This window comes from Convolutriloba macropyga, chromosome 14 (assembly GCF_964194025.1).
Source record: "Convolutriloba macropyga chromosome 14, txConMacr16.3, whole genome shotgun sequence".
NCBI classification, from domain to species: domain Eukaryota; kingdom Metazoa; phylum Xenacoelomorpha; order Acoela; family Convolutidae; genus Convolutriloba; species Convolutriloba macropyga.
The window spans coordinates 10972381-10992453 of NC_134481.1; the positions used below are offsets into that span (position 1 = coordinate 10972381).

General features: G+C 37.4%; 1 protein-coding gene and 1 non-coding gene across 3 annotated transcripts in view; one reads left to right on the forward strand and one right to left on the reverse strand.

The window, feature by feature from the left end:
* LOC142353457 (CCR4-NOT transcription complex subunit 1-like) overlaps nt 1–20073 on the forward strand; it is a 279900-nt gene that overhangs the window by 240714 nt on the left and 19113 nt on the right. For both annotated transcript variants that reach the window (XM_075405706.1, XM_075405707.1), the window contains 7 exons: nt 994–1245; nt 1515–1664; nt 2057–2272; nt 3615–3785; nt 4878–5022; nt 5698–5927; nt 18206–18589. In XM_075405706.1, the coding sequence (XP_075261821.1) occupies nt 994–1245; nt 1515–1664; nt 2057–2272; nt 3615–3785; nt 4878–5022; nt 5698–5927; nt 18206–18589 (1548 nt within the window). The remainder of the gene's footprint in view (nt 1–993; nt 1246–1514; nt 1665–2056; nt 2273–3614; nt 3786–4877; nt 5023–5697; nt 5928–18205; nt 18590–20073) is intronic.
* Trnae-cuc (transfer RNA glutamic acid (anticodon CUC)) lies at nt 17444–17515 on the reverse strand. The gene has a single exon. It is a non-coding gene; the product is annotated as a tRNA-Glu (tRNA).

Consider the following 20073-nt stretch of genomic DNA (forward strand, 5'->3'; position numbering starts at 1 on the left):
AACGGGGTTTGAACAAAAATTCGGTTTCTCGGTAGTGGTTTTTTGTTCACATGCGGCGATTTAACTCTGATTTCTACTGTTTTTTCGATTTTTTGGATCGGGTTTTTTTCGAAATGGTTTTCCCAATCCATTAACAGCTCATTCTAGGCCTAGCTTTTTGTTTGAATTAAACTTTCATTTCTCGCTAGTGTTTTTTTTGTTCACATGCGGCATTTTGACATGCGGATTTTCTGTTTATTTCTAATTTTTTTATCTGAATTCTTTTTAAAATGGTTTTCTCAATTCACTCATAGTCCATTCTAGGTCTATTTTTTCTGTTTAGTCAATGAAAATGCTTTGAATTGTACGTCAGGACTTGTCCTGCTATGTTTTTTTACTTCGTCGAATAAAAAAATGTTTCGCTTTACCTCATTTTGCCGCCTTTTCAACATTTTGCGTGAAATCTTTTTGACTTCTCTAGGCTAGTTTCCCTCTTCTCTCATTCTGCTAAAAGTGATTTTGAACATCAGTTGCTCAGCAAAGCAATTCAAAATGAACAGAGTCAGTATAAAAAATTGAAGTCAGAAGTAGAAACGGGATAAACCCATATAGCCCAATTTTAGATGCCCGCTATTTGAACGTTGGTCCTATAAGTATTAGTTACCTCTCTCTAATGCTTATTGTTATTGATAGTAGCCCCTGTAGCCTCTCTCTAAGAAACAGAAGTATGTTCAACTACGAAATGCCATCAAAATAAATCGGACTTAAAAAAATGTTTTTGTACAAAAATCTTTTTTTTTCAATATCTTCTGTTATTTCAATCCCAATCATGCTTATTGGAATCAACGGCGGATATTTTCCGGCAATCTGCCGGGTATGTTTCATGTTATGATTTGATTCGGTACCACTACTAAGTCAGTAGAACCGTTACTAAGTTGTATAGTGCGATGAAAGGTTTAAAATCGCATCGAATTGTTTGGTTACTGTCGTTAAACAATGCTTCTGTTTCTTTAGCTTGGAGTTTTGGGTGGCCAGCAACTAGGAGGTGGATCCGGTAGTGGTGGAAGTGCGAGCAGTGCCACATCAAGCGATGACTTGGGATACATGTACAATAAGATGTGCAATGAGTTGGAACAGCACCTGAAGGCATGCTCTGCGCAGCACTCGAACTCCCGTCTCTTCCACAACATGCAGTCTCTACTGGACTTTGTGATACTCGCAAGGTCATCCAGGGACAATATGGCAACTGTTCAGCTTCTATCCAAGGTTACTTGCGGTGGTTTTATATTTTCGAAACTTAGTTAATTAAAACGTGACTGCCGAATTACTTGGCTCGTTTCTGCTTTCGGAAGGATGTATGAATTTGGACTTGCGAGAAAAATAGGGCCGATTAAATTTAGTTTTGGTTAAATGATAAGTCTACGATTGCAAATCGGTAGTTATCATAGAACCGAAGGTTCAGAACTACTATGACTATATAAATTTTCATCTTGAGGTCTGAAATGTTGACTTTATGATGTGATGTTTGTTTTTAGACGGTAGACAGTTTGCTGAATGGTCTGCTAAACACAACTGAGTCACAGGAGATAGTCATGAGATTCAGAGACTGTCACTTGCTGGTTCTCAAGGCACTCCAAGACCCCAGGGCATACGGGGCAATGTGGACCAACAAAAACGTCACTAAGGTAAGTAAATCCAGAGGACATAATAATACTACACAAAGGCACGGTCGCTTAGACTTGATGGATAGATTTGCCGCTGTCAGGTGGCATCTCACATGACTATTTTACTGTCCTGCTTGAAAGATAAAATGTTGAGAGCTGAACCTCAATGGTTGGGGGGGGGGGGGGCACTCATTTTCTCGACTCATTAATGCGTGAAGTTTGGTTTCTAATGTCTGTCAAACAAAAATGTTCGATATAGTTCGGTTCAAATTGATGCCATTATGTAAATTAATGAATTCAGGCTATTTGTGGATAAATTTAAGGAAAATTTACTAGTGAAAGAGAAACTAGAAGGTCAGATTAGAACTCTTCGCTTCTTGCAAAACTTCTTCAAATTCTACTTTGCGTTACAGGCTTTAATAGAGAGCAGGGAACCGAACAAGTACTGTGTGGATGGAATCGACTGTCTGATCAAAACGAGATTGGTCAACATGCAGCAGTTTGACATGTACCTGACGGCTGCGATGGAGAATGGATTCAACTACACTGTGGTGTCCTTTGCCATGAAACTCGTCTACAAGTATCTGTTCGATGAGGCAACTACCAACGCACTTCTCGAGGCAAAATACGTGAGTCACTTTTGATCAAATTCAGATAACTTTCTAATTTTAATACCACTCGCAAAAGGGAAACAGTCTTTTGATTTTGAGCAAATAGTTTCAAAAATAGATTTTGAGAAAAATTTGAAGGGAAACTCATTACGATGCAGAGGTATACCCCAAAATTTTCGCCTTAGTAAAATTGGCTCGAAAATTAGTTACATACAATGAACGAAATTAGGTGACATCCATCTTACTTTTCGCAAAAGGGGTTCCGCCAATTTTGCGAAATAAAAGAACATTCGGTGCGAAAATTAGGTAACAAATCTTGTAGCACGTTTCCGCTCATTTTAGGTATCTATTATTCGCGCGCATTTTGAGCATGCAATAAGCACTTTAATAGAGATTTAATTGAAGTCTTCAAAGCTTTAAAGTGCTTCAAATACATGCTACCACAAAAACTGATTTTTTTTCCGAAAAATCCCTCGCACATCAAAGACTTTGTATATCAATGTGGGATTGGCCAATTTTAATAAGTAGTAATAAATAGTACTAATAAGTAGAATTAAGTAGTAATAAAGTACTATAAGTAGCAATAAAGTACTACTAGTAGTAATAAGTTTGGCTTAATTAAATAAGTATTAATTAAGTTAGGCTTAATTGCGGATTATATGCGAAATCGAGCTACATTGCGTGCGAAAAATCAATACATAAATGGAGCGGATGCGTGATAACTCGCGCGAAAAATAGGTTATTAAGTTTGTACTTGTATTCCGCGGCTAAAATTAGGACACTTTTGCGAACACGGGAGACGATATTCGCTTCTATTTTGCCGGTTTCTGCTAAAGTAGCTATTTTCCGCAATATTGTACCACTTTCAATGTATTAACATAGTAAAAACGAACACGAGATACACACATCGGGCATATCTGCCCGTGACGATTTGGGTATACCTCTGCACTGTAATGCTGTTTCCTGTAAAACGGTATTAATGCTCTCAAACGGAGTTTGTATATTTTATTAGTCCTGCTGGTCTTTGTTTGCTGTAATCCCCCCCAGAGCCAGTGATATCTTAGAACTCTTTAAGCATCAAGTTAACTACTATAATGAATTGGCCATGGCATGCTCGCCTGTTGAAGATCAGTTGAAAAATGTGAAGCGAATCAGGATTGAAAGTTAACGCTACTAGAATCTTAAAAAGAAACAACATCTCTATAGGCAGTTCTGTGAAGATAAAACAAATAGATAAGTTCGGTAGATAATACTTTCGCAAAATATATTTTATATGCATTTTGAGCCCTCTGATGGCTTGATAGTCAAGTTTACCTTTCCTGTGTTTAATTATTGTAGCTACCACTTGTTTAATTTTTAGGCGGATTTGTACAGCACGATAGAGATGTTGATCAGAATAGGAAAGGGGAGCAGAAGTCCCCCCGAGGAGTTGAGCAGACTGATTGAGATGATAGGTTCCACAGTTGACAATAGTGTCATCGACAGACAGCCAGGAGGACCCATTGGAATGATGCACTCTGGCATATCACAGGTAAATACCAAATGTCACCCCGGGCGATAATCTGAGGGTAATAGATATCCAAATGATTTCGCCTGTAAGGCGGTCACAAAATTAATTGCTGCGAGTTCAAACAAAGCTTTTGGATTCTAGCAACGATACTTCGTGGCTTGCACTAAAATTGGACAATTCTCTTAGTAATCTTTTCCTGATTATCTTGCCCATATATTGTAGTACTTTTCCGAATCATTTTGCTCCTCACCCCCTCATCAAATATTTTCGAAAGAATAACCGAAAGAATAAACAGAATGAATCCAAAAAATCTTTGAAACGTTTGCTTTAGCTGCAAAACGTTCCAAATCGTTGATATGTTCAGTTTTTTCGCTTTAGGAATTGTCTTTAGTTGGTTTGAAAATGTACAAAACCGTCTTTTTTTTTTGGTTTTAAACGTAATATTGGACCGATTTGCGTTATTTCTATTCACATTTTCCTGAATTTTTGCCTAAAATTACGTCAATTTTTGCTTAGAAACTTAAAACTTGTTTAGAATAGTACTGTTGATTTAAATTTTGAAGACAAACCGAACTCTATAAATCTAAATAAATGAATCTGTTTATTTACAAACTGATTGAGTTTTATACATACATGAAGGAGTTTGATAGTACCTCTTTGCTGATTGTTTTGGTTTCTACCTATGTATACCAGCTGGAAATCGAAAAGCCGAACGTCATTCAATCCGATATCGATGTACCAAATTTACAATAATCTGAAACTCGCTAAAATTTATACCTGATCATATCGAAAATACTTCTATGGATGATAACGCATTTTTGTCATAAACTTAAAGAATCATTCCTCATTAACAATTGGGAACTTGTGAAAATCATTTACGACCTTTGAATAATAATCTGTTTGTGCCAATTTGTCAGCTATATATTGTTCAATTACTCCATAGGCAATCTGAAAAGTAGATACCACCTAATCTCGTCGATTGTCCTCTTGATTTGGTAGCGGTGACTTTATCACGTTATATTTCTTGATATACTGTGTTATATGTTGCTACGCCAAAACGAGAAATTAATTCTTTTTTTTGTATACTGCTATTGGATTGTTTTGTGTGTTTAGGCCCGTGAGTTTGACGACCCTCCTGGTCTGAAGGAGAAGACAGATCAGCTGTTGAGAGAGTGGGTCACCATGTACCACTCTCAGGCCAGTGGCAAAGACAGTACCAAGGCATTCTCAACATTCGTCACTCAGATGCACACTCAGGGTAAGTTAGCAAAACCACAGCTGTAAATGGAACTTGGTTTGTAAAAGCGTTAAGCAAAATATTAACGGGTATTTCCAACTCACTGATTGACTTGAGTTCAAATAATTGTCGGAATGATCGGAGACAAAACGCTCACGAGTGATAAGGTTGCGCAGTGACCATGTTGCTTTAACGTTGTCTGGCTACGCAAATGGCAAATACTGCCTTTTGCAACAATTTTGAACGAATGTCAAGCGATGGTCTAATGTAGTTGTTACCGATCGCTCTCAATCTCTCTCTCTAAATTTGCACAGAAGTTCATCGATATAGTTCTTTGGTTTACAAAAATAGACACCAATGTCGATCACGCTTGTAATTTTCAAAACATATTAATTTATTGACCCAACCGGAGCTTAAAATTTTGTCAGTAATAGAGTTTTATCTGAACCCGCTTATTTGCATATCTTGAGTATTTTACAATATATAAAACCAAGTAAAGTTTATATACAATATATAACACTAAGAAGTGGGGGCGACTCTCTACTAGGTACCAAATGGGAAGCAGTAGTTGAAAAGGTCCAAAATTTGTATTGATTGAGGGCATTAAAAAGGCATTTATTCCCTCTTGAAAAGTTAGTAGGGAAATCTTTTTGTAGTGTAGTTATCAAAATGAGTTATCAAAGTTTTTTTGTTCAGGTATTCTGAAGACGGACGATCTGATCACGCGATTTTTCCGCATCTGCACGGAAGTATGCGTAGATGTGTGCTACAGAGCACTCAATGACAGCAGCAACAGTCCCAATCACTCTTTGACCCGAGCCAGGTGTTACCACACTCTGGATGCGTTTGTCAGGTTGATTGCGCTGCTGGTCAGACACTCAGGGGATGCTGCAAACACCCTCACAAAAATCAACCTCCTCAATAAGGTAAAGTTTTTTTTGTCGTAAAATTTATCGTTTTACGTTTTTCTCGCTGCAAACCTGAGAGCAAATTTGTTCATCATTTCATATCGGGCTATAACTGCTGTGCGAGTGACATCATTTGTTTCAGTCACAAACGCTGAGTTTCAACTTAAATCACGTGATCAAAATTGATCAGAAAAAAAATTGCTTATGAATCATTCTGCTCCGTTGTGCTCTTAGTGAAATTTTCGAATGAAGTAATGTTTAATTAATAGTCGCAAAGCGATAACTGGGGCTATTATTGGTCTTCTGTTTAATAGCCACCGTCACCCTCAGAACGGCTATTATTTAGGCGCTCTCCTTTTTTAATTCGCTTTACCTTTTGATCCCGATTTCGTTTTACATAAGTCACGATTTTCACGCTTGACTTCTGACTTACTTCACTCACTGTTTCTACTGAATGGATTCTAAATTCTTGATGAATGATTCACGTATTGAATTACGTAATGTAGTGGATATGGTCAAAAGAGCACAATCAAAAGAACCGGGATTAACATATAAACCCCGGTCATTAAGACAATGCATTAGGTTATCAAAGTTTGTTAAAGCGATTGCTGCTGACATTAGTATTATGCCTAAAAGTCTTCAGGTTAGCAGCTGAATTAAGTGTAATTGAAGAATCTAACCGAATATGCAGACTTTACACAACAATTAAGAACACTTTGACATTTTCATTTTCTTTTTTTTAATAGCCGCACAGCGATAGCTGAGGCTATTATTGGCCTTCTCTTGGTTTTTTTTTTCGTCGTCATGATTTTTGTTACGACCATATGACGTCACAGCCATTTTTTGTTCATTCGTTCATGCAATTTCAACTGAATTGCATGTGTGACGTCATTTTTCGCTCTTAGTGGAGCGAGTTTTTTTGTTCATGCGCGTGATTAAATTTTTGGTCACACTTGACTTACCTCACTCTCAAAAATGACTTCCTCACTTTGAAATTGACTTTTATTTACTTTAATTCAAAGAGATAAGGTCAAATGGGTGTGTATCACTCTAAAGGGTTATTTGAGATCAGCTAATAGAGGCAGCAATAACTTATACAGATTTTTAATCAAAATATAACAGATCAGCCTTCAATGAAAAGACGAATTTTTTTGGTCTGTCTTTTTTACTGTTTTTTAAGACTGCCGATCTACGAATCTATTGCGGCTATTGTCTGGCAATCTGCCAGCTATGTTTTTTTAATTTTCTGTATCAATCCCATTGTGCGTCAACGGCGGCTATCTTCCGACAATTTGCCGGCTATATTTATTTTTTTAAGACTCGAAGAGTAGTAGTGGTAATCTAGTTTTTTTAAAATTGGTGACTTCTATATTAGATGTGTTTTAGAAGAATTCGAATGCTGCACGTGAAAGATGTGTTTAGGTCAGTCTCCTGATAAAAGTCAAGCAGGGAGAGAATTTAGAGTGGTTTTTAATCATTAATTGATTCTGTGAGAGAGGGAGAGCGAAAATTAGTAAATTTTTGGTAATGCGTGACTTACTCTCTCAAAAATGACTTCTCACTCTGAAATTTATTTACTAATTCAAACAGAAAAGGTCAAGTGAGTGTAGGTCACCTTAACTGAAGGTTATTTGAGACCAGCTAATAGAAGCCTGAATAAGTTAAACCTATTCCCAAAGAACATATAACATATCAGCTTTTAATGTTTCTCTTTTGGTGTGTTTCTTTTTAAGTGTTCTCAAACAAATTTTGTAGCAATTATATTAGTCCTGTTGGTCTTTTTCGCCCGACCGATTTTTCGTCTGACTCATTCGACTTTTCGTCTTAAAACTGGATAAATAGGTAGCTCCCAGTGGGCATGAAGTTTCATTAGAGGCCGTTAGTCGCATTCAGTAGTCCTTCAAGTGCTTAGTGTGGTGAAGCTGCTAGGAAGGCCGTAGTTAACGGTTAAAACATTTTTGAGCCCAAAATGTTGCATTCTTTTTGTTTTTTCGACACTGTTTGATTTTTTTGTTGGTCCAGTCTAAACTTGAGGCTGTTTAAAGTTGATAACGGTGTTTTGCAAGACATAAGTACTTTTTTGACCATTTTAAGAGCTCCATGTTTTGTACTCCAAACACGCTTTTTTCAAGATTTTGATATCACAAATTTTTTTGCAATTTTTTTTCCAATTTTTTTTGACAAACTTGCAATTTTTGACCTTGCCTTTATTTAAGTTTTTACAGCCCAAGGAGCTAGAAACCCTTAAGGGTTTGATAATAACTTACTGAAAAACTTTGATTGGCCATGGAACAGTTTTCAACTTTTTAATATCACAAACCGTGGCTAGTTATTGACGGAGACAACCGCTCGCCGGTCGTTTGATAGCAGTTTTCTCGACGTTAGTCGGTTATGTTACTCTCTTTTTGAGACTGCGGTAATAGGAAGCTATTGTGTTTTTTTTCTGGGAATATGGCAGCTATGTTTTCAACTTTTCTGTCCTTACTTAATTGTCTTAGTTTTCGCACTTCTGTTTTCCCTCCTATCATTTCGCACCAAGTATTTTATTGCGTAATTTTTTACTATATTTTCAGCCCCACTTCCTGCCTTCACCAAGCTGTTGTCGCTGTAGTAACTTGAAGATGATTGCTTTCGCCCTCTCTTTTTCTTCAACGCTAACTACTATCAACGCTAAGTGTTGCTGGTTTGTATTTGCTCAATGCTCGCTTTACGTATACCACTGTATTTACTAGCATGGTGAAGTTACTAAATCGTCTCCACAGAATGACAGCTTTGTTTTCTACAGCATGTATCATGAAGACTGATGAGGGTATGTTATCTGTCAGATGAAATATCAGATTCACTTGCTCTGACCATTCACTTACTGGTCGCCTCAACCAGGCCGGCCCAGTAAGCCAATCACTTCTCTTGAGTTCTTCAATGTTGATGGCTCTGGTGCCAATGTCCACTGGGTTGTTGATAACATTCACATATTTCCACTGTGAAACATCAGTTGTATCTAGTATCTCAGCCACTCGATTGGCCACAAACATTTGTTGTTTACGATGGGAACTGTGTATCCACTGCAGTACCGTAGTTGAGTCTGACTGAAAACTGCAACTATTTATCTTCATTTCATGTTCCTTGACTATCTGTTCTTTCAATCTCACTACCATGACTGCCGCTTGAAATTCCAATCGTGGTATTCAAAGATGCCTCATCGGTGCCACTCTGCATTTTCCAATGACAAATGCTAAGTCAGCTGAGTATTCTTTTGGTTGTGAACGTAGATAGGCCACTGCACACATCGTGTCTTCGGATGCGTCAGCAAACACATGAAGTTCGCCTTTGTCCCTCTCTCTGTTGAATTCTCTTCTGTCGATGCTTGTTTCAGCCACAATTGGAAGCTGTTCTTTCCGCTTCAGAATTTCTGCGGCTTCACAAGGCTCTACTTAGTTGTACCAATGTTGTCCGTTCTTAGTCCAGAAGCCTTTGAGAAGTTGTCTCATGTGAACAGTGAACGGAGTAATTAATTCGATCTGGTCAAATACTGAAGATACCAGTGAAAGAATCTTCCTCTGAGTTATGGGTGTTTCAACTTCTTCGTTGGTACTTCGGCACAACTGAAGACTGTCATCAGTAACTGTCCATTGTAGTCCAAGCGCTTCTGTGATTGCTGCTGAAACTTCCCTGTGGTTGCTTATCCACTTCCTCGGTTAAAATCCAAGTTTTCAGAGGAAATGTTATAACTGATTGAAGTCTTCATTTGCTTTGGGTTATCTGCCGATTTGATGGAATTGGATACGTTTCATTGTCGACGCACACTGGATTGAGAGCATAGTCTGCACAAGTTCGAGAACTCTTAGCTCCAAATACGTGATGCTAATATTCGTACATTTTAACAGGTTCGTAAGTTCTTGGACGCCATAGAAACCTCAAGCAACTTCTATCCTGCTCGGGAGCTTGCGCTTGCAGAAACATTGATTCGCTGTTAGGGCAATTGGTTCATTACGAATTTTGAATATCGTTCCGATGAACCCATGTGGTTGATGAGGGCATGGTAGTAGCTGGTCGTTTAGGCATGCTTCATTATACTCTGATGCAGCATTGCAAACAGGTCCCGCTTTGTCAAGCTTGTTCCGGTTTAGTACTTGGTGTTGTGGCAAATCTTTCTTTCCTGAAGGTGCCTTTCACTTCGGATTCGTAAAGTACCTTTAGGAATCTTTTCTCTAAGTCTGTTTCAAATGACTGTTGATACTAACTAAATTTTCAGATTCGGGTCTCTTTAGAATCCGCGCTTGATTGAGTAAAGCTGACCCAGGGATGAGCTGTTGTTGTACGGTACGTCTGGCTCGGGTGCACTCCACAGCATTCCCCACGTCGTACCCCTCGCCCGAAAAATTCGTCGTATGATTTAGAATCTTTTGTGCCTGCAACTTCTTCCCTGATTGATTGAGTGCATTTTTTTTGAAGCGGAGGTTTTTGTCCCACCGAGTTTGGAGAATCTGGCCACTTTCACATCTCCTGTAAAGACATAATTACAAACATTTTGTCTTCCTTTTCCCGTCATGGGTCCACTTCGTGTTCCTATTTTATAATTCAATGAGGATTTTAGCTCATAAGCATCTAGCACCCCAAGTATGGTGCCAACTTGCTTCAATTGGAAGCTTTTATTGGGTAGAACTCGAAGTCACTGAAGCTTTGCTTCAGCTTGTTGTAGTCAATTTGTGTTTCCCAATTAGTATGACGGGACGCACCTTTCAATGTAATCCCTTTTTTGAGAGGAACGTTTCCTGTCTTCATATCCTTAGTTCCGTGTATGCCAGCTGTTGAGCGTAACATCGATTCCTTAAGCTTGTAACTTCGCTTGCACACTTTGAACTAGAAATGAAACCGTTGATCCACTTTCGAGGAGAGCATATGAGTTCAGCCTGTTGCCACCCCTCTGTTTTGAGACGGGAACTATCTGAAAGAAGCTGCGCCTATATTGATAGCGTGATTGACCTCGTTCTGTTGATTTTCTGAGTTTAGCAATCATAGGTGCTTGGTACATCCATTTATACCCTGAACTTTGTCTTTAGAATACATGTCCTCTGCCGAGACGTAAGCATTGCTTTCTCACTGCCGCCTACCCGTCATTCACACATGTTCCTGAATAATGGACATTTCCACTTATTGTGAGTGCTATCAGCTAGCTGGCTGTGATCGTTTTGCGTTAGCTTATCCGAACTCGCACTGAAATTCGATGTTTCGGAGAACTTTTTGTTCTTTTGGCTTTCTTAAAAGCTAAAAACGTTTTGTGTTCGAAGGTTGTTCTTGATAGCGATTTTTCAAACATAAACATAAACTCTCCAGCTGTGCATTGATGATCATATGAGGCCTTCCTTTTTCCTCCAGAATATACCATTCCAGAAATTGCTGATTTTGCCTTGTCTGTTAGTAGAGTCTTCATATGACTCATTTTCTCTGAGACTGGTATTGGTCCTTGATTCACGGTAGCAAGAAACCTACTTGACCACTCCGGTCAATCGAGAGCGGTTCCATCGAAATTGTTCAAATTCAGCTTTGGTAGGTTACTGCTACCTGAATTACCACTGATGTATCGTTGACCAGCTCTGACGGATGCGTCTTGAACGCTTGATGAACAATCGCGTGAACTTTGATATCGTAACAAATTTCTATGCCTGTTCACTTAAGGGGTTGTTTGGAAGCGAGCTGTTGGACGGTCTGGTGTTAGAGAGACGACGATTCTATCAGTTCAATCCGAGACAGCTCTTCTTTGATGTCCAGTTGAAGGGTGATTTGTCTCGAGCCGTAGTTGGTTGAGAGCAAACATCATTTTCTAATGGTGTTCTCTTCACTTCGCGCTCTTCTTCGAGTAGTTGCTTTGCTTCGAACTCCCTCATTTGCATTTCAAGCTCGAGTTTTCTCCGTTCTAACCGTGCTTGTTCTAGTCACAACTTTTTCGAATTCGATATCGAACTTCTTCATCCGTTCTCCGCGCCTTTGCTTCGCTGAATATGTTTCCCAAGCAGTTTCCGCATCTCGAACGCTTGCTGTTGCTCCGTTTTGTACCGTTTGAGCAACTAGGTCGTCCGTTGGATAGTTTTGTTACTCTCGCTTTCGTTCACTGCTCGAATCGCGTTGCTTTGCTCTTCATTCATTTCTCGTTGCATGCCTTTGCTTTATATGCAAGCCAATGATAGTTCAAATTCGCTTTGCAGTCCCTTGCTTGATTTAGTTGGTCTTCAACAAATTTTGCTGTGTAGGGTACAAGCTTGTTTCAACGCTGCAATTGCTTTGGGATTTCTTTCTCTCAAAGGAGAGCACTCTGCTGGTAGAGGACCTTTAGATTGTTGGTTCAATCTGATTCTTCGATTATTTTGTAACCAAGCCTTCGTTTAGTGTTAAATTCTTCCACTAACTTTTCAAGCTACTTTTATTGGATTGTTGCTGGCTGATACTGTGCAGGTACTGTATAGAATTTGTTGGTTACGCTTGAATTGCCTGATTGCTGTTCGTTTTTGCTTTGTTTAATGCTTTATGAAGAGTCCGAACTTTTGGATATTGAATTTCTTTATTGAATTGCCTTCTTCGATTCGCTTGCTTGCGTTTCGCTGTTGATTCGTTCGATTTTCGTTAGTTTTCTTTGGCGTCCTCTTCATCAGATTGGGCAACAGTTTTTGCTCCCACTGTTTGGGTTGGCGGAACAAATGTAACGGCTGCTCTCCTATCAACGACATGGAAAACTTTACACCGCCCAGTTCGTTTCAGGGGTTTGTAATCTATCCGGATATTACGTTTTTCAGTTAATTTTTGCGATCTTTGTTATCCGCGATACTGTAGATAACCGTTTCATTACTTGATACTCAGTTAGTGCCAATAACTAAGTTCAGCTTTGCTTCGCTCTGATTTGTTTCGCAGTTTCACTTCATGTGTCATAAACTTGCATCAATAATAACTACTAATTTATATATATATATATATATATATATATTTACATTATATATATATATAAAAAATATAGATATTTATATATATATATATATATATATATATATATATATAGATTATATATATATATATATAAATATATATATATATATATATATATATATATATATTTATCGATATTTGAGAAAAATGAACAAGTCGATAGAATGGCTTCGATAGAATGTAGCTTCGATAGTGAACATTTGGTTTCGATAGAAGGTAGCTTTAATTATTGCTTGCCATGCTATTATAACTTTCCTGCTTGATTTGACCTTGAGATTATTTGCTTAATTGTGAAGCTCAGCCGCTACAATATCTGATTGACTTTTTATAGCGGCGTAATTTTAGATGTAACTTATTGGCGCCAGCCTATAGATAACATTTTTATACACTGAGATACCAAAAGGTTAAAGTGAATTTCTGAATTTTGCCTTCATTTGTAGTTCTGTTGTTCTTTATCCGTCATTAGATCTGATATGTTGTTTCTTGTGAGGTTTCTGATGAGGTTCTTAGTTTGGCTCCACTGGTTTTCAAAGTTCCTGATTTTTGCAAGTTTTCGTTCTTGACCCTTTTTTTGCTTATTCTGTCATTGATTCACACTCATTCTAACGACGCATAGAATCAATATTTTAAAAATTTGTTTTGAGTTTCCCATAATACAAGATCTTGGAAAAAAAACATTTCCTAATTGTGTGATTTTTTTTTAAATTTTTGCACATATGAGGTCAGGTGCTTTGTTGACTGTCTTAGGTTGTTGTTGCTGTAAAATATCAATTGTAAGGTCAATAGTTAAGTCGACTTTTTGAATTTTTTTAAGGACTTGTCCTTGTATGTTGTATTTTTTCATGTTCACATTCCTAGTCATCTAAAGAATTTTTTTATTAAAATTCTTTGAACGCCTATATTCTTAATGAATTTTGCCTTTCGAGCGCCTCTATTTCCATGCAGTATATATTACTTGCTTCACTTGCGGTGTAAACTAAGTAGTTTAGATTTTAAGCAAATTTAAGCAATAAAGCGAGCACGGTGGAACTCCAGACATTTAAGAATTTTTATCGTGTAAGATCTTACAATTTTCTTACAAAATTGTCTGATAAGTTCTTATAAGATTATGCGTCGCCTAACTAAGACTTACACGATAAAATTTTTTTCATCAGGTCTGATAAGATCTTACACAATAAAAATTCTGCCAGACAAAAAATATTTATCGTGCAAGATCTTAGAATCTTATAAGATCTTGTAAGATAAACATTAGGAAAGCTATGCCTCATCTTTTTGATAAGATTTTTATCAGATCTTATTTGATAAAAAATTCTTGAAGTATGCGTGGTCTTCATATTGAAGACAATTCAGAGTTGCTTTCAAGCAGTTGCCAAGATATGAAAATTGTCTTTTGATATGTCTTTTGAGACTTACAAGATATGAAAAAGGTTATTTGAGTGTCAGGGGTTTTCTCTGAAGCGGTGAATATCAAACTAGGCTGAAAAACTTTCTTCAAAGACCAAAATTATCTTGGACTGCTAAGTTTTTAAGACTCGCAATAATATTGCCGCCAAAATAGAATCAACAAACTTTTTTGCTTTATAATTGGTTAGTTGATCGATTATTTTTTACTTTCATAGGAACTTGACTACGTTATACGGTTATATTGAAACCATTAAAACATGTCTTATCAGATCTTACACGATAAAAATTTTGCCCTACGTGAACTTTTATCTTATAAAATCTGATAATATACTTATCAGATCCTATAAGATAACAATTTCGCAAAATTGAATTTTTATCTTATAAGATCTGACAAGTATCTTATCAGCTCTTACACGATTAAAGTTCACGTAGGGCAGAATTTTTATCGTTTAAGTCCAGATAAGATCTTACACGATAAAGATTTTCGGGTCTTTCCCATTATAGCCCCCAGCTTAGTGGTCAGATAACCTATAGCCCCCCCCAAACACGGTAATTATACCATAATGGGGGGCTATAATTTCATGGGGGGCTATAGTGGGAAAGACCCAGATTTTCGATCAGCATCTTATCAGATCTTTTACGATAAAAATCCCAGAATCACAGGGGAAGACACAATCACTAGAAAAACTAGGTAAACTGATGATGCCCGGTGATTAGGTCACGGTAGATTAGGGATCTTTTCCGTTTGTGTCCCCCCCTCCCCCAGTACGTTATGCGCCCCCAGTTACAGAGCACGTGTCATTACATAGTAAATCATTATGTAAAAATATGGCACGTGCGTCTGGGGGCGCAAATAATATGCGCCCACTAAGCTGGGAGGGGCACAAACGGAAAAGATCCTGGATTAGATTATCAGAATTCATCAGATCAGTTGCTGGGTGGCATTAGTATAAAGCTTAATAGTCCTCAGTTTTAGCTGACTTAAGTTTAGTTGTTAAATCTAACTGAAACTGCACACCAAGTTAGAATACTTTTTGACTTTAACCTGTTGCTATCTGTTCTAAGACACCGAGGTCTCTTTCCCAGCTGTTTCGGCAGTCTTCAGTTTAATGTTTTAAATAAGTATCATAGATTGGGTTGAAAACTCAGTCATTTATGTATCGGATGCTCTCTGACTATCTATTTTTTGCAGTCCATTTTGCTGCTGTTTCGACAAATGATTATTATTAATAGCCTCACAGCGATAGCTGGGGCTATTATTGGCCTTCTCTTGTTTTTTTTAAAATTCAAAGAATATGAATTGTATTGGGGCGCTGTCTTTTTTTTAAGATCTGTTCACACATTTTTTTATGATTTTTGAAGTCAAATTGGAGTAGTAATTTTGGTCACGCCGAAACAGGAAATGGAGCGAAAAAGCGATTGGTTTTGCGGCGTGAATTTTTTTCGCTCTAATTTTAAAGTAGAGTGCGAAATTGGTGTTTGAACAAAAATTCGGTTTCTCCGTAGTGGTTTTTTGTTCACATTGTTTCACTCTGATTTTTACTGTTTTTTTTTTTTCGATTTTTTGGATCGGATATTTTTCTGAATAGTTTTCCCAATCCATTCACAGCTCATTCTATGCCTAGTTTTTTGTTTGAATTAGATTTTCATTTCTCGCTAGTGGTTTTTTTGTTCACATGCGGCATTTTGACATTGATTTTTTTTTCTTATTTTTTGATCTGATTTTTTTAAAATGGTTTTCTCAATTCACTCATAGTCCATTCTAGGTCTAGTTTTTCTGTTTAGTCAATGAAAATTCTTTGAATTGTACGTCAGGACTTGTCCTGCTATGTTTTTACAATTCAAAGAATTTGAATTGTATTGGGGCGCTGTCTTTTTTTTACGACTCGAAGAGGAGTATTGGTTTTCTCTCGGTTTTTTTTTACAGGAAGTAGATTTGTTCACGCGGCATTTTGACCTAAAAGCCAAAGTGAGAAAAGCTGTCTTGGTGAACAGATTTTCGCCAAGCGAGAGAAGTTTTTTGATCATGCGCTGCGTTTAGTGAATGACTTTAAAAAGTAGTTTTTGACTGAATTGCACATATAGGGGAATTTGAAAGATCTGTTCACACATTTTCATGACTTTTGAAGTCAAATTGGAGTAGTGATTTTGGTCACGCCGAAACAGGAAATGGAGCGAAAAAGCGAGTTGTTTTGCGGCGTGAATTTTTTCGCTCTAATTTCAAAGTAGAGTGAGAAAACGGTGTTTGAACAAAAATTCGGTTTCTCGGTAGTGATTTTTTGTTCACATGCGGCAATTTCACTCTGATTTCTACTGTTTTCTCAATTTTTTGGATCGGATTTTTTTCTAACTGGTTTTTCCAATCCATTCACAGCTCATTCTAGGCCTAGTTTTTTGTTTGAATTAAATTTTCATTTCTCGCTAGGAGTTTTTTTGTTCACATGCGGCATTTTGATATTGATTTTCTGTTTTTTTCTTATTTTTTGTTCTGATGTTTTTAAAATGGTTTTCTGAATTCACTCATAGTCGATTCTAGGTCTAGTTTTTCTGTTAAGTCAATGAAAATTCTTTGAATTGTACGTCAGGACTTGTCCTGCTATGTTTTTTATTTCGTCGTCATGATTTTTGTTACGACCATATGACGTCACAGCCACTTTTTGTTCATTCGTTCATGCAATTTCAACTGAATTGCATGCGTGACGTCATTTTTCGCTCTTAGTGGAGTGAGTTTTTTTGTTCATTCGCGTGATTAAATTTTTGGTCACACTTGACTTACCTCACTCTCAAAAATGACATCCTTACTTTGAAATTGACTTTTATTTAATTTAATTCAAAGAGATAAGGTCAAATGGGTGTATGTCACTCTAAATGAAGGTTATTTGAGATCAGCTAATAGAGGCAGCAATAGCTTATACAGATTTTAAATCAAAATATAACAGATCAGCCTTCAATGAAAAGACAAATTTTTTTGGTCTGTCTTTTTTACTGTTTTTTGAGACTGCCAATCTACGAATCTATTGCGGCTATTTTCTGGCAATCTGCCAGCTATGTTTTTCTTTGTTGTCGCATCTAAATCAATGTGTAGACTCTTGAGGCAATAGGAGAGATAATCCTATTACCTGAAAAGCCGTTTTACACTTCAAGCTAAGAAAAGTTTCCCAGACCGGGAGTCGAACCCGGGCTTTGTGGGTGAGAGCCACAAATCCTAACCGCTAGACCATCTGGGATTAAATATGTAGACTACATATATATTTTGCAGGCTCGGAACAAACTAATAAAAATAATGTAAAATGTTGTGTACGGGATTTGCTTGGTACTGAGACTTAAAACTGATAAATGCTTCACCAACAGCTTTCAATCGAACAGCTTTCAGTAATTAATTGCTCATGAAAAACCAATCAGTTTTGACACGTGTGTCTTTCCATGCAAAGTTCACTTAACCGGTTTTTTCTTAATTTAACTTGATACACCCTGCCTTGTCATGCAAGATCTTGATAACTCTTGCAAAACTTGAAACATCTTGTTAAGATCTTGACAAGATCTTATCAAGACATGCCAAGAAATTTTCTTTGCGTATCTCGATAAGATAGATCTTGACAATTCTGCTGAATATTCCGACAATTGTTGATAATTCTTGGTAAATCTTGACAATTCTTGCTTAATCATAAGAATTCGTGCTAAATCTTGTTTTAAAGGTGCCTTTCAATTTTTACAACTTTGTAAGTACCATGTCAAGATCTTATCAAGTTAGGTTATCCCGTCGGGTCTCCCTATACTTAAGCTAGCTATAACTAAAGCCGCCTCCTTGTCTGTCCTCCGAGACCAAGTTGTCCGCTGGTAGTTATAACTTGTTGTTGACACTTTTTATCAACAGTTTATCAATTGCGGTTTTTAGAATTTTGTGCTTTTTTATTTAGGTGTTGGGACTACTAACTGGGGTGTTGCTACAAGACCACGAATTGAAGAACACCTCATTCCAACAGTTGCCCTACCATCGCATATTCATCATGCTCTTCATGGAACTCTGCGCACCCGACGAAGTCCTCGATGGAATCAGTTTCCAAGTTCTCACAGCTTTCAGTTACGCTTTACATGTCCTCAGACCGAGCAAGGCGCCAGGTTTTGCTTACGCATGGTTGGAATTGATTAGCAATCGGATATTCATTGCTAGGATGTTGCATTTGACGCCTCAACAGAAGGCCTGGGCTATGTACGCGCAGTTGCTAATCGACCAATTTAGATTCCTGGCTCCGTTCTTGAGGAATGCGGAGCTATCGAAACCTGTCCAACTTCTGTACAAGGTAGTCAACTCCTTCTTTCGATCAAATGCTTTGATCTATCCTCTATCTGGTTCCTCGGTTGTTTGAAAAGGCCAAAGCATTAAACGGTAACCTGGCAACGTATCTATTTTTCATAAAAATGAGGAGAAAGCCGAGTATCAGCACCCAGGATGTTGGCAAAGCTAGTTGAACCGGTGTCCTGACGTTAAAATATGTTAAAGTGGTTCAATTGCATCTTCATTCGTTTGATGACATTCGTATAAATTCTTCTGATTATCAATCTAGTTTCTTAAGAATTAGCAGCTTCTAAAGGGGTATCAATCAATTTTTTTTTCAATGTCTTGTTTTTTATAGCTGCGAAGCTGTAAGCTGAGCGAAGCTATATTGCGGTGCTCTTGGTTTTTTTTTTGTTTCGTCGTCTGACGCTCTTTTTTCGTTTTACATTTGTTCACACAGCAAAGCTGAAAAAGTCAAATTTTCTGAATGACTTCTTCCTCTCACTAACGGCATTTGCGCGCGTGACGTCATTTCTCACTCGCTTTAGTAAAAGTTTTTAGGTTATTTGCGTGATTAGATTTTGATCATACGTGACTTACCTCACTCAATAAAATGACTTTTGCACTTTAAAACTTAAGTTTAATTTGAATTTGTTTAAGGTCAAAGGAACTCATTTGTGCAGTAAAGGTCCCTAATAAGAGGCTTCTGGGGAATGAATTTTAACAAGCTTTATTAATTTATCGCTGAATGTTTTTTACCTAGTTTTTTTGAGCGGCGTCGATTTTTTTTTTTCAATTTAGATCTGTATCTGTTTCTATCTCTATTATATGGCACGCAGGTCTATTCTTTCGCAGCTATTCCGGCAATCTGCCGGCTATGTTAGGCGAAATTAGCATTGGCTCTAGTCGAAGCTATGCATCTGAATTTTTAATAACCGCGATGCGATGGCGATACTATTATTGGCTCATCGAGGTTTTTCATTTCTCTCAAACGAAGTTTGTAGCAATTGTATTAGTTCTGTGGTCTTTTTTAATCGCCGACTTCATGTTCTCAACGGGCTGTTATTGTGCTTATATTTTTGTTTTTACAATTCAAAGAACTTGAATTGTATTGGGGCGCTGTCTCTTTTTTTAAGATTTGTTCACATATTTTCTTGAATTTTGAAGTCAAATTGGAGTTGTGATTTTGGTCACGCCGAAACAGGAAGTGGAGCGAAAAAACGAGTGGTTTTGCAGCGTGAATTTTTTTTGCTCTAAATTTAAAGTAGAGTGAGAAAACGGTGTTTGAACAAAAATTCGCTTTCTCGCTAGTGGTTTTCTGTTCACGTGCGGCAATTTCACTTGATTTTTTAAATTTTTTTGGATCGGATTTTTCTTCTAAATGAGTTCCCCGATCCATTCATAGTTCATTCCAGGCCTAGTTTTTCGTTTAAACCAAATTTCTTTTTCTCGCTAGTGGTTTTTATTCACATGCGGCATTTTGACATCGATTTTCAGTTTTTAAAATTT